This window comes from Corvus cornix, chromosome 2, assembly GCF_000738735.6.
Source record: "Corvus cornix cornix isolate S_Up_H32 chromosome 2, ASM73873v5, whole genome shotgun sequence".
In the NCBI taxonomy this organism is placed as follows: Eukaryota; Metazoa; Chordata; class Aves; order Passeriformes; family Corvidae; genus Corvus; species Corvus cornix.
In genome coordinates this window covers 150,483,744-150,496,351 of record NC_046333.1, presented here as the reverse complement: position 1 = coordinate 150,496,351, position 12,608 = coordinate 150,483,744, and the positions used below count along the sequence as shown (strand labels likewise).

General features: G+C 40.8%; 1 protein-coding gene across 6 annotated transcripts in view; it reads left to right on the top strand.

The window, feature by feature from the left end:
* Positions 1-12,608, top strand: part of TRAPPC9 (trafficking protein particle complex subunit 9) — a 462,128-nt gene that overhangs the window by 13,406 nt on the left and 436,114 nt on the right. For 5 of the 6 annotated variants that reach the window (XM_039548554.1, XM_039548551.1, XM_039548552.1 and 2 more), the window contains 4 exons: positions 37-165; positions 5,304-5,330; positions 6,479-6,600; positions 8,287-8,412. In XM_039548554.1, the coding sequence (XP_039404488.1) occupies positions 37-165; positions 5,304-5,330; positions 6,479-6,600; positions 8,287-8,412 (404 nt within the window). The remainder of the gene's footprint in view (positions 1-36; positions 166-5,303; positions 5,331-6,478; positions 6,601-8,286; positions 8,413-12,608) is intronic. The other variant, XM_039548555.1, reaches the window with a different exon arrangement.

Sequence of the window (12,608 nt, the reverse complement as noted above, 5' to 3'; positions counted from 1 at the left end):
TGCTAATCTGTTGGCTTTTTTTTCTTTTCTCTGCAGCTGCCCTTGAGGGGTTGTGCTCAGCATCTGTCATCTATCACTATCCGGGTGGCACTGGGGGTAAAGTTGGACCTCGCAGAGCTCAAGGAGGTTCTCTTTCTGCTGAGGCAGGCAACAGGCACAGGCCAGGTAAGAATGGCATTTCAGTTTTATTCTGTTTGCCACCACTGAACATCTGAAAAACTTCTCCCTATTTCCTAACTCTAAAATTATGCAGATGACAGGATTAATCAAAGGAGGGAGGTTGGGGGAAGAGTTGTTTGGTTTTTTTTAAAGATTTTTGCAATTACGTTTCTGTTTTGGTGTTAATGTTAAGACATGTGCTTTGCATAGAATTGCAAAGCTTTTGATTTCTTCACCTGATTGTTAGTAGTGTCTGTGTTAGTTTGAATTTTGCTAGACGAGATGCAGGCAGTTTTCATAAAATATGACGTGGCACAGCTGCATGTATTAAGAAAAATAAGTTGGGTACATTTTATTCATAGTTTTTTTGCTATCCTAAGGTCAACGTGTAATAAATAAATAGATTTCATTAATGAAATGCCAATAAACCAGTGTAATTTTTAATGTTTAGTATACTTTTTCTAAACTCTTGGATTACAAAAGAGATGGCTGAGGAGAAACATGAGAGTTATCCGTAATACAGTGAATATTGTGGAAGAGGATGGGTAGGGATTGAAGGTTCAGTGTTTCTTTCAAAAGAAGAACTGGAGGACATCAGACAGCTTAGCAGATGGCGAAGCAGATGAAAGGAATGACTCTTTATCCAGCCTATAGGTATGACATGGAACTCCTTGTCATTCAGAGTGGTGTGACAGAGGCAAGGCTGCTGTAGCTCCATGTCCCCAGGTCTCGGCATAGGAGGCTGAGCAGGAATCCCCAGCAGGCCTGGAGCAACATAGAGGGTACACACACACACAGCCTCAGTCTGTCCAGGAGCTGGCCACTGGACTGCACCAGTTGCTGGCACCTTGACCCACGAGGCTGAGACCCAGAGCCCATTCCCGTTGTTGTTTCTTAGACCAGCACACACACATGCACTCCCCTCTGTTTTTCCATGCTTGTTACCTACACTGCCTCAATCCCTCCTTCTTCTTGTCTTTGGCTCATCCCCTACACCCCAAAAGGAATCTTGTACAGTTCTAAGATGTTCTTTCCCTATAATGAGCCCCATATCCCTGTAGGCAGTGACCCCCCCAGTCTGTAAGAGGATCCAGAGAGCTGTCTGTGTAACTGAGCTGCTGGGCTTCACCCCCGCACAGCTCTGCTGGCTCTGATTTGGTTACTGGGGTTCAACTGATGGTCACTGATCCTCTCTGCTCCTTTGTAGTTGTGCAGATCAGCCTGTCACATAACCTGACACTTGTCACATGCTGTTATGGCTCCTGAAAGTTTCTGTGGCTTCCAGGAGAGGCTGGGCTGGGGTAGGGAAGTGAAAACACATTGACTAGTGTGAGCTACAGGGCCTTTGGGCTAACCCAGCATAGCTGCTGCTTTGTATGTACTCACCCAGGACTGAAACATAGCTGGGTTCAAGTGCTGGTGTAAAGTTCTCTTGCGTGAAGTGTGGTCAAAATTAAGTCCTTAATCTAAAGGAAGCAACCACCCATCTTACTCTTTTATAAGTCCTAATGTAGTTGTGGTTTGATGCTGGTTAGGCACCAAGCATCACAAATAAAAACAAAGTGAAATGAGGATTATTGAGGAAAATGGAAAGACTTCAAGGCAAAACAGGTCCACACTTAAACAGTTATAGTATAAAGAAGATTAATTACTAACAGAATTAAAAGTAAAAAGAAATAATAAGAAATTAAAGCAAACTCCCACAACACCTTTCTCTTCCAGTACCTCCCTCTTTCCACCAACCCGCACAAAGGACACAAACATGGAGTTGGGTTCAGTGTTTACTTTCTTAAGAGTCTTTCTTTATGTTTTTGGAAAAGAGTTTCTTCTGCTGTGCCATGGGATTCATCCCATGGAAGATAGTTCTCTGCAAACTTCTTTAATGTGGTTTCAAACTTTCACAAACAACAGTCTGCCCGAAATCTGCTGCAGTAAAAAAATATCCCTCCCATGAATCTTGCAGTCTTTCCACACTGCTCATCATGGGTCATAACAGTCATGGGGCTTCAGTCTCTTAAGGATGAGCTATTCCAGCCTGAAAGTAAAGGCCCTCTTCTCAATCTCTAGAAGTCTTTCACCGCCATCTGTATACTCTGGTGTGAGTATTTCTCATGAACTACATGTGGATTTCTACATCCCCCCATGTACATCATCTTATGAATTATAGGGAAAACAAATTGCTGTATTATAGTCTTCACCAAGGCTTGCAAGGAGAATTTTCAGCTCTGGTGCTGGGAGTGCCTGCTTTACTGCCCTTGGTTCTGCCATGTTGGCTTCACCTCACATGATCTCACTTCTCCTTTCTCTCTGACTTGGAAGAAAGCTGGTGCCTGTTAAGTTGCGGCTGAGAAGTTGATCTTGTTTCTTGTCCTGGCTCCGTGCTGGGGAGAAGTCGCCATGTCTCTCGTTGTCGGCTGCATGCTGTTTCTGCTCGGTTCCACACGACCCGCGCTGGCTGCCCGGCAGGGGCCCGCCGGCCCCAGGAGCCGCGCTGTCGTTTCAGGCTGGCCTCGGCTGCCCGCGGAGCTGGGACGGCTTTTCCCGACGGCTTTTCCCGACGGCTTCGCCCCGCGCCAGGGGCTCTCGGGCCCGCTTCGGGATGGGGCCCGGGGGCCTCCCACGTTCGCCACCCCAGAGGGGGGAAACAGGAACAGAAGGAACTTCTCGTCCTTGTTCTTTCTTTAAATATGTAAATCGCAGAGGCGGTACCAGCTTTTTCATTTGTTTAGCAACCTATCCATCGAACTAAATTTAAACTACCACACTAGTAAACACCTGCTTTGTATTATCTTTATTAAGAACTGCATGTGTTGAACCCAGATAATTGACAGTAAAATTACCTTATTTCAGGACAGAATACTAATTTTTCATACCATATCTAGTCATTAAAATCTGTGCATTTGGTCCCATGACCTATGAACGCATTTTATGTTGGTTATTATAATTTCACCTGGTTAGTGACCTTTGTCTACTTTTCAATGAATATTTAATAGGAGATGTTGCAATCTATTTGTTTGTCATGGGTACTCCTTGTTACTAAAGAAGGTAACAAGTCACAACTATCAGAATAATTGGATATATTTTGGGTATATTATTACTGGGTCTCTACTTAAGTTGAGACTTAAATCTCTCTATTTCAAAGTCCTGTTTGCAAACTTGTTGGTGTAGTTGTATTTTATAAATGTTTTAGTTTCATATGACAAAATTTTCAAAGGACTTTTCTGTGGAGAAAAACTGATCACAGTTTTTTTTTTTTGTCATCCTCTGCAGATGAAAATATTACTTTGTGGCCCATTAGATATTGTTCCCTAACTCCAGTTATGATCTCTATGATTTTAGGTCTGCACTGCTGACCTCTCTCCTGCACAGCTGTTGCTGTGATGTCATTTTCTTACAAAGTTTTCTGAAAGTTTATTTTTATTACCTTTTCTTGTCTCTACCGTGCTTTTCATTTAAAATATTTTCAAACTGCACCTTTGGTTATAATCTGTTTCGCTGTAATTAATTCTGTGAGGACTGTTTAATCTGTGGAATAAATTCCACTGTATCTTTCTGTGGGATAAAGCCAGAAAAAAAAGGGTTTCCAAATTCTGCACAAATCAAGAAATGTCACACTTGGAACTGACATTTGTGCCTAATTTTGAGGCATGTAGATGAGAGAGTTACCTGTAGTGCTTCCTCTTGTACCTGGAATCACACCTCTTCTTGTGCCTGTACTTCAGCCTTCACAGGATGAAGTTTCCTGCCCAGATCCAGACAAGAGAAACATCTTCCTCTGGAATCCATTGTGATTTCCATCATTTGACATTTTTAGGCTACAGCACAGGACCTGGCTGCTCAGCAAATATGGTGTCTGCTTTAGATAGAAACAACTTTGGAAAGAGAAGCTCCAAAATACAAATGAGCTTCTGCTCTATACTGTGGCTGCCCATCCCTGGAAGTGTTCAAGGCCAGGTTGGATGGGGTTTTTGAGCAGTCTGCTCTAGTGGAAGGTGCCCCTGCCCATGAACAGGGGGTTGGATCTTGATGGTCTTCAAGGTCCCTTCCCAAACCATTCTGTGATTCTGTGAAAAGGCAACTTTGACTTCTCAGGTATCTAAACCTTTTAGTTTGCATGGGGACAGGTTTAGGCCATGTCCCCTCGAATTCCTGGATGTGTCTTTGCAACCTTCAGTGTAAAGGAAGATTCTGAGTTTCCCAGTTCCTCCTGGCCAGGAAGTCTGGCTGTGGTCTGTCAGTTATGGGATTTGTATGTCAAACAAGATGAGTCTGGTTTGCTTTATGCTTAGGTCATTGTCTGTTTTGGGTTTCTCCACTGGATTTTATTTGTTGGGAGTTCTAAGCTCTTGATTTTGTTGCCTGACCTTCATCTTTCCCCAGGCACAATTAGGACACTTGAGTGAAGTGTTGGCATGTCTTTGGGTCTAGATCTAAATCTCTGCTTCACTTGTCTGGAATCCAAGCAAATCAACTGAAGGGAGAGCCTGTCTTGCTGATAAAATAATTGTTTTTGGCTGCTTAACCCTTGATATTAACAATTTTATTGCCATGTTTAACCAAAGGTTAGGGCAGTGAGGTGTTACATAACCTGATAATCTTAACTCTGCAATACTCTTGGCAACTCTTACATGGACAGTCTGGCTTATTGGGTTGACATGACTCAATTATTCAGAAAATTTGACGGAGTGAAATTAGTAACAATTAAAAGGGATAAAATTACTTGAAAATGTTATTCTAGAGTATTGTGCAGATTAAATGAGCCTCCCACAAGGAGAATTAAGTACTGTAGGTCCTGGCATTAAAATATACTAAGTGGACTGTGATGGAAACTTGCCAACTAAAACAATAAGGATAAAGAAAAAAGGATATGGCTTTAAATGATACACTGAAAATTCTGAAATTCTTCTTAATGTATCTTAGAATTCATTGCAAGTTTATGGGACTTTTTACATTTATTTATTAACAAAATGAGATTTAACATACGGTGACTACTTGATTATAATTGGTAGTCCTTCAAAATAGCAGTGATGATCCTGATAAATCTGATTATTTTGTTCAAGCCTGATGTTATAAAACATTATAAGAACTTACTTTGCTGGCTCTATTTAAGGCTGAAAAAAAATCATTTTTGTTCCTCCTTTTAGGGGCACAGGAAGTTCTCATTGATCCAGGTACATTATTTTCCTGCATGTTTCCAAAGTATTTTCTTCTGTTACTTGATGTGTTTTGCAATTGTATAGATATTGCCACTTGCCAAAACTAGATTATAAATCTGGAGAAATTATAGAGACCGAAGGGTAACTGGCACAAAATAAATACTGTAGTTCGTGATTGTGTTTCCATAAATTCTAATCAACAGGATTTCTTTCCATGAGTAGTGAGGATTTAAAAATATTTTTGAAGTGACCAACCTGAATGGTCACATGTAGTCCTGTAGTGTCATGGTGCTCTCTCAGTCATCATGAACAAACATCTTTCGCTTCCCTAAAAACATTGTTAATCTATAGATGTGCTTGGTCTGATTCCTCAAGGTTAATAACCATATGAAAAAAGTTGCCTTAGCATTTAAGTATTTAAAGAAACATTCTTTCTGCTCCCTCAGTATATTCAGAAATATCTTTCACAGTAGTTTTTAGCTGTCTGTTGAGAGTTAGGGCCAGCTCTGAAACACAAGAGATTTTTTTTTTACCATCTTAGCAGGGAAACCTCCTGGAGAAATAAATTACTGTATAAGCCTAACTAAATTACAGTAAAACCCTACAGATTAAGCAACCCGTAAGAAGGTATCGAGCCTTGCCAAACCTTTGATGTATTTTCACTTTTATTATGTTAACTCCTCAATAAAATCAAATTTTATAAATAAATTTTTCATGTTCTTTCTAATACCCCAGATTTTCTTGGCTTCCACTTCGCATTCTTATCCTTCATATAGACCCTTTCTGTCTCTTGCCTTCTTTCTTATGTAAGAAAACCAATTTCTTAGTGTTTTGTCTGAGCCTTTTTCCCCCCTAAGGTGTGCTTTAGAAACACAGTTTTAAAGTAGAATGAGGAATAGTTCAGATTAAAACTGTGTATTCAGATGTAGCCATAATATAATTTTAGCAATCTGTTACTTTATTCATAAACACTCAGATAAGTGCTAAAAATCATGAATATATTTGGTTTTTATTAAGTGAGAGATTATTTCCTTTCTTTCTACGTGGGGCAAGTGTACTTTGTGTATTCTATGTCAAACCTACAACATACCCTAGTTTGCTTTTTAGGTATTTAGCATTTGCCAAGAGTCATTGTGCTCATTTCTGACCTTGTTCTGTTCTAGGTGCTCTGACTTCCAACGGGATAAATGCAGATACCAGTGCTGAGATAGGACGTGCCAAGAACTGCCTTAGTCCTGAAGACATCATAGAAAAATATAAAGAAGCCATTTCTTACTATGGCAAGGTAATCCTGGTTATTAAAAAAAAAAAATCACTGAGGTTCTTTTCGACAGTGAACTTCTGTGGCTTTGGTTTTGGAAGATCTTCTAAAGCAGTGAAATTTGTAAAACAGTTTCCAGCTCTCCTGGAGGAATTTTTAGGTTTTTGTGCAAATGCTCAGAGCCTGATATGGTAAAGGATCTTAATGTGTACATTCATAATAGGAAAAGAAAAAGAATTATTTTGTACCGTGAAAATAGAGGCCCATTGTCCACATCAACAGTAAAGCTAAGTTTAATTGTATTGCAGTGGAGTTATTTAACAACTTTTTAACTTCAGGTATTTTCAAGTATCTTTAGACTAAGCTTGTAAATATTTATTACAGGCATTTTCATGTCCAAGTTGAAGGGAGACTCTCCAAATGAAACAGGTTCAGTTGTGTGCATGAGTTAATTTATGATCAGGAGCAATTAAAGGTGATAGTTCTGGGCATAGTGTCAGATAAATTTGAATCGTTCAATAAAACAGTAATTGTCAAGGATGCACTCAGCTTTTTAATGTTACCTTAAGGGTACCTTGCTCATCTAGAAAGAGTATCATGTCTCTAGAAGTATAAAATTATTGGACTTTGTTGGGCTTAGGGCAGGATATTTATATTTTGTTTATTTATAATATGCACTATGCTCTCAACAAGTAATAACTGTGCTTCACTGCAGCTTCACTTGAAATAACAAAAAGCTTTGTGCCAGGACTGATTTATAACCCTGCAAGATGAGCAGTTACCTTCTGTCTGTTCTAGACCTACAGACAGAGTAACTCCTTGCTCTAATGCTGAGGAAGCAGCACTTTCTACATATTTCCTGTGTTCTCACTGAGCTGAAAAAACTTTTGTAGCACTTTCTAAAATAGATTAAATCTCCAGTGATTTGCTTTTGCCAATATAAATGCATGAGAGAGGAATATGGGACAGCTTTGCTGGCGTAACTCTTGCATTTTGTTATGAGCTTGCTTTCCCCCATTAGTTTTCAGATATAAATACCTGAAAAGAGCTTAACTTCAGCAGGAGGTGGGCCAAATCAAATATCCAGTATCAGTGTTGTTTGAGGAAATCACCAGATCAGATTGTCTGGCTAGAAAATTGCCTGTTTGTTATCTGAGCACAAACAGTTCCGTGGGCATCTGCATTGTTTCTTTACCTTCCTTAAGCAAGCTAAATCACTTAACAGTCATTTACAGCAAAGGTTTTGCAAACAGATACTGGAACACTCAGATTGGTTTCTAATTCTCTGGTCGTCAGGAATATTGTTTTAACTAAAGAGAAAATGGATGCAGTAATAAAAATATTTGCACCGTGAAGGTAGAATTTATTTGCAGACGCAACACCCACAACCAACCATTTATATGAGGTTATCCCAAAGGGTACCGGTATTCCCAGAGTTTCTCCTTATCTGAACTTTCAGACTGAAGCTGTGCTGTGTCTCAAGAGAAGTGAGTGAAGAGGCTGAAAATGCTTGTTTTGCATAATAATATTTTAGATGACACCTTAATTTTCACGTGGGCATATGTTGATAATTTAACACTGTAGTCATTAGCATTAAGGAATTGCTGGGTTTGGACAATGTGACAGCTGATTTATGTGCTGAGCAGAAATGCTTATAAAATCTAACGGGTGCAATACTTCAATATTATTTTAATTTTCTCCCTCTCCAAGTACAAGAACGCTGGTGTGATTGAACTGGAAGCTTGCGTGAAGGCAGTGAGAGTCCTGGCAATACAGAAGAGGAGCATGGAAGCCTCTGAGTTTCTGCAAAATGCAGTTTATATCAACCTTCGGCAGGTCAGTTGGAAAGTCCAGTTATTTTTTTCTTGGTCATTCAACAGAATTTACTGAAAGTTACTTAGACTCAGGAGACTCCAGTTTATTTTCTGTATCACTGCCTTCCTTCTGATGAGAGCTTGACTTCTGAGGATTTTCACATCTGTGAGTCTGGTTTGCAAGGTATTGACAGTTCATCTAAAAACATGAGGACTTAGTTTGAGATTAAAGACTCTCTTGCTTGTTCTCCCTTGTGAAGGTAAAAAAAATCCATAGTTGTTCTCTTGTGATGTTGTATTAAGGAAAAACAGCTGCGGGGGACTGATCTGCATTGGATTTTTAAAATTTTCTTGATTGCATCTCCTTCAGTGAAACTGAACAAATCAAGAATGGCCTGTTGCAGAATGAGCTGAAGGGTCTGATTAGTGTTCTTAATCAACTGAATCTTTGTTGTGTAGTGCAAAGTCTTAATTAAGCCAAATCAGAAAGGAATTCAGGGGGGAAATCAGTGTTTGGAACTGTGGGGAAAGTGCTCAGTGTCACCACAAAACAACATTAACACTTGATCAGTGTCTCAAGCTTAGTGTCACTGCTCACAGAGAGACTGCTGTGTTTGAAAGAACTAATAAAAAGTTGTTAGGTTTCTTACTGATTTTTGCTCATTACATCTTGGTAAGATGAGCAGTTTAAGTCCACACCATTGACCTTATTAAGCACCAGGCAGGGACAGCAAATATATGATGGGGGTAGAATACTTTCTTTCATTTGCAGAGAATCCTTTCTTTGGCATCAATTTTCTAACAAAGTGTAAATGAGACATTATTTAATTGATAAGCTGTCATAAAACTCATCAATTTTGTTACAGAGTCCCTTAATTGCCATTATCCTTGTAGCGCTAAGTGCCTTCTCTTTGACTCTGTAACCTGTTTTTTTGCTGGCAGTTCTGCACCCTTTTTTGTTCACCTGTCCTGTTCTAGTGCTGTTATTCTTGTTGCCTGCAAACTCCAAAATTGTTGTTTTTTCTTTTTGTGGAAGCAATTACTGCCATTTTTCTCCCTGACACCACTGATACTGCAACTTCCACTTTTTATCGGAAGAAAAATGTTAAGACATAGTGTCTTGGTTTGAAAGGGAGGTGTCTGTCAAGGAAGGAAAAGAAAATGTGACCCCCTTCCCTCCAAATTATTATAGTCCGAAATTACGGAGCTTTCAGGCAAAGATATGGGAAAAGGAGTAACAGTCCTTTACTAATACATACATATATATTTGTGTATAACAAGGCAAACAAACAACAACAACAGCAGCAACAACAAACCAACCCAGAAACCCAGTGCCGGCCTCGCTCGGCTGTCGGGCCCTTTCCCCTCGGGTGCAGTTCCGCTCGCAGCCGGCGGGGGCGCTGGTGGCTCCCGGCTGGGCAGGGCGGGTGCGGTGATTCCCCCCGCGCCTGCAGGGGGCGCTGTGCGCGAGCTCAGCCGTGTCTCCCTGACGGGGTCATGGCGGGCACGCTGGGTGGGGAAAGGGGCTGCAGCAGGAGCCCCGGAGTGGAGGTAGGACGGCAGGGACAAGCAGACCCCGGAGTAACAAACAGAAAACTCCACAGCCTCAGCAGGAGCCGCGGAGGTTGGGTGGACACGGGGTGCTGGGTTAGAGTGCAGCAAAAAAGCCGAGGCAGTGGCAGAAAGCAGCGGGGCTGCGCAGCAGCAGCAGCCAGGCTCCTCTGCAGCAGCTGTCGCAAGGAGCCTGGGAGATGCGCCCTCTGGGAAGGGGGAGAGGGTCGGGGTCCCTGGTTTTCCCAAGGTACCCGAATAGATGGTGAGGGTCCTTTCCAGTCAGACCGGGTGTTAATAAGGACCCAGTACAACAGCTGATGTAACCAGCGAAGCTCCACTCATGGTAGGAGAAGACAGCGGGAGACGGAACCCCGCAGTAGTGGCGAATTCTTCCCACAGCGACCACAGCCTGTCTCTCCTCCGATGCCGAGAGAGAGCAAGGCGCTGAGCCCAGCCCCTCACCTCCCGGCCAAAATCTCAGGGTATCTTTGCCCTTGCAAAGAGGAAACCCCCAGGTAAGAAAGGAGACAGCTGCACCCTTCCCCAGCCTTGGCCATTTCTTCTGTCTCTCTTGAGTGCCGGTTGTTGTTGTTGTCTCTTAGCAACAGATGGGACAAAATTCCATGAGAGAAAGAAACAAAAGGAAAAAAATCCTAACCCCCAACACCCAGTAAATGGCAAAGTACTTGTCACTTCAACAGCTGATAGCTATTGCTTAATAATACACAAGCACAAACGTTGGCAACATGAAAAACATGCCCTAAGCTGCCAGTGAACTTGCAACCAGTACAGCCTAAACCAGTACAGACTGGGATCTCTGTGTGGCTGGGGAGCAATGTCGCATTATTATGTGAAATAAGAGTAGGATAATCTTTCCTGGGCTTTCCCCAGGGCTGGGAAATGCATTTTCCATAGAGAGGTATGGCTGAGAATTTTATTTACAGCTTTTAAAAATTTACTGTATAAAATGGAAACAAATAATGGTTGTATTTATGATTTGGACTAACTCAGAGGAGGAGTCATCCTGTGATAGCTGAGGGAATAAACTGTAGGACAGTGTTTTTCACTTGCAGGTAAGTAGAACACCAGCACAACCAATATTCTACAGCAGTAAAAACACCTCACAGGTTAAAGTGTAAGACTCATAAACAGGAAAACTAGTTCCTATCCATAAATTCAATTCCATACTCAGTCTAGTAATATTATGTACTGGTATTTTCTGATGAGCTGCAGGGTAATAAGACTTAACTTTGCATCCAGTTATGAGGAATAAATTATAAAATATAATTACAGAGAAAGTGAGATTATAAAATTTTAATGTAGTAAGGAATAATTAAAAAACAAATAAAAAGCTGCGTTCTTGAAAGCCTGTCCTGAAACAAGCCTTAGAAAAAACCGGCTCTATTACTTGAATAGTGACCTACAGCCTTTCCAGGTGCAGTTGTAACTTGGTTTGGTAGAGCAGTTAAATAAAAATTAACCAGGTGGAAATGATGCTGTGCTTCAGGTGGTGGCTGTTTTGCAGCCACTTTACAGGCATTAAGCTTTAATAAATTTGTAGGGTCTGGAAAGATGTTTGTGAATGCTACATCCATGGCATGCAGAATGCCTGCTGCAGTCTTCCCAGAATTAATTACTTGGAGTATCTGTGTGGGTTTTTTCTCCTTTTCTCTTCTTTTAAATTCCTGAATGGTAGCACATAACTGTGTGTGCTCATCGAAAATGCAATTTTGCTGTCTTTGTGGTGATGAAAAAACAGTTTCCTGCAACTGAGGGAAATGCTTGAATAACTTTGGGAACAACCATTAAGCAACAAGTTGTGTAACAGTGTTAAAAACTTATATATGATGAAAATAAAATTTTCTAGGAATCTGCTGCCTCTCTCATAGTTCCAATTATTAGTGAGTGCTCTTGGCTACCTAAATAGCATGACTCTGTCTTTCCTTATCTTGAAGAATTTAGTTGCCATAGGTGGGTGAACGTTGTCAGAATTTGTATTTAAGGAATAGCTTTTGCTAGGGCTTTTAAAAGCTTTTTTGCTTTATTTCCTGACTATGTGCTTGTGCCCTTTTCAACTCTGCTGCCTTATTTTTTATTTTTCTAACGTGTTAAAAATGGCATAAATGGGTAACTAAAGTGTGACACCTCATGTTCTTTCTGAGTGATTGCTTTTGGGAACTCTGATAAGCTTCTTTAAAATTTTTCTGTATTTTCTTTTTGTGCCTTCTGTTCTTTCCAGCTGCACTGATTTCTGAAAGTGTTCACCTTGGTGCAGTTGCCTTTTTTCACAATTCTTGGTACAGGGCTTGGTCTTTTTCAGGGATGGCTGGCACTTTCGCATCTCTCACTGTCTTCTGTTGTCAGTTCTGAAGAAAATAGCATCTTCAGCTTCAAAAATTGTCTGAAACTCTCTAAAATGCTTTGCTACTCTCTCTCTTCATATCCTGAAGTACAAAGATTTGAACTGTCAGAGAAGGTCGTGGTGCCCTCTGAAAACTCCTTGTTGATGTCTCATACCCCTTTGCCCAAAATTAGAAGTGACCTTTGAGAACAGACTACTTTTTGTAATTATATCAGGACTTAAGTGACTAAAAGACATTTTGAAGCTCTGCTTACAAGACCTAATGATTTATGTAAAAGCCAGCCAGTGTGGTGAACAGCTTC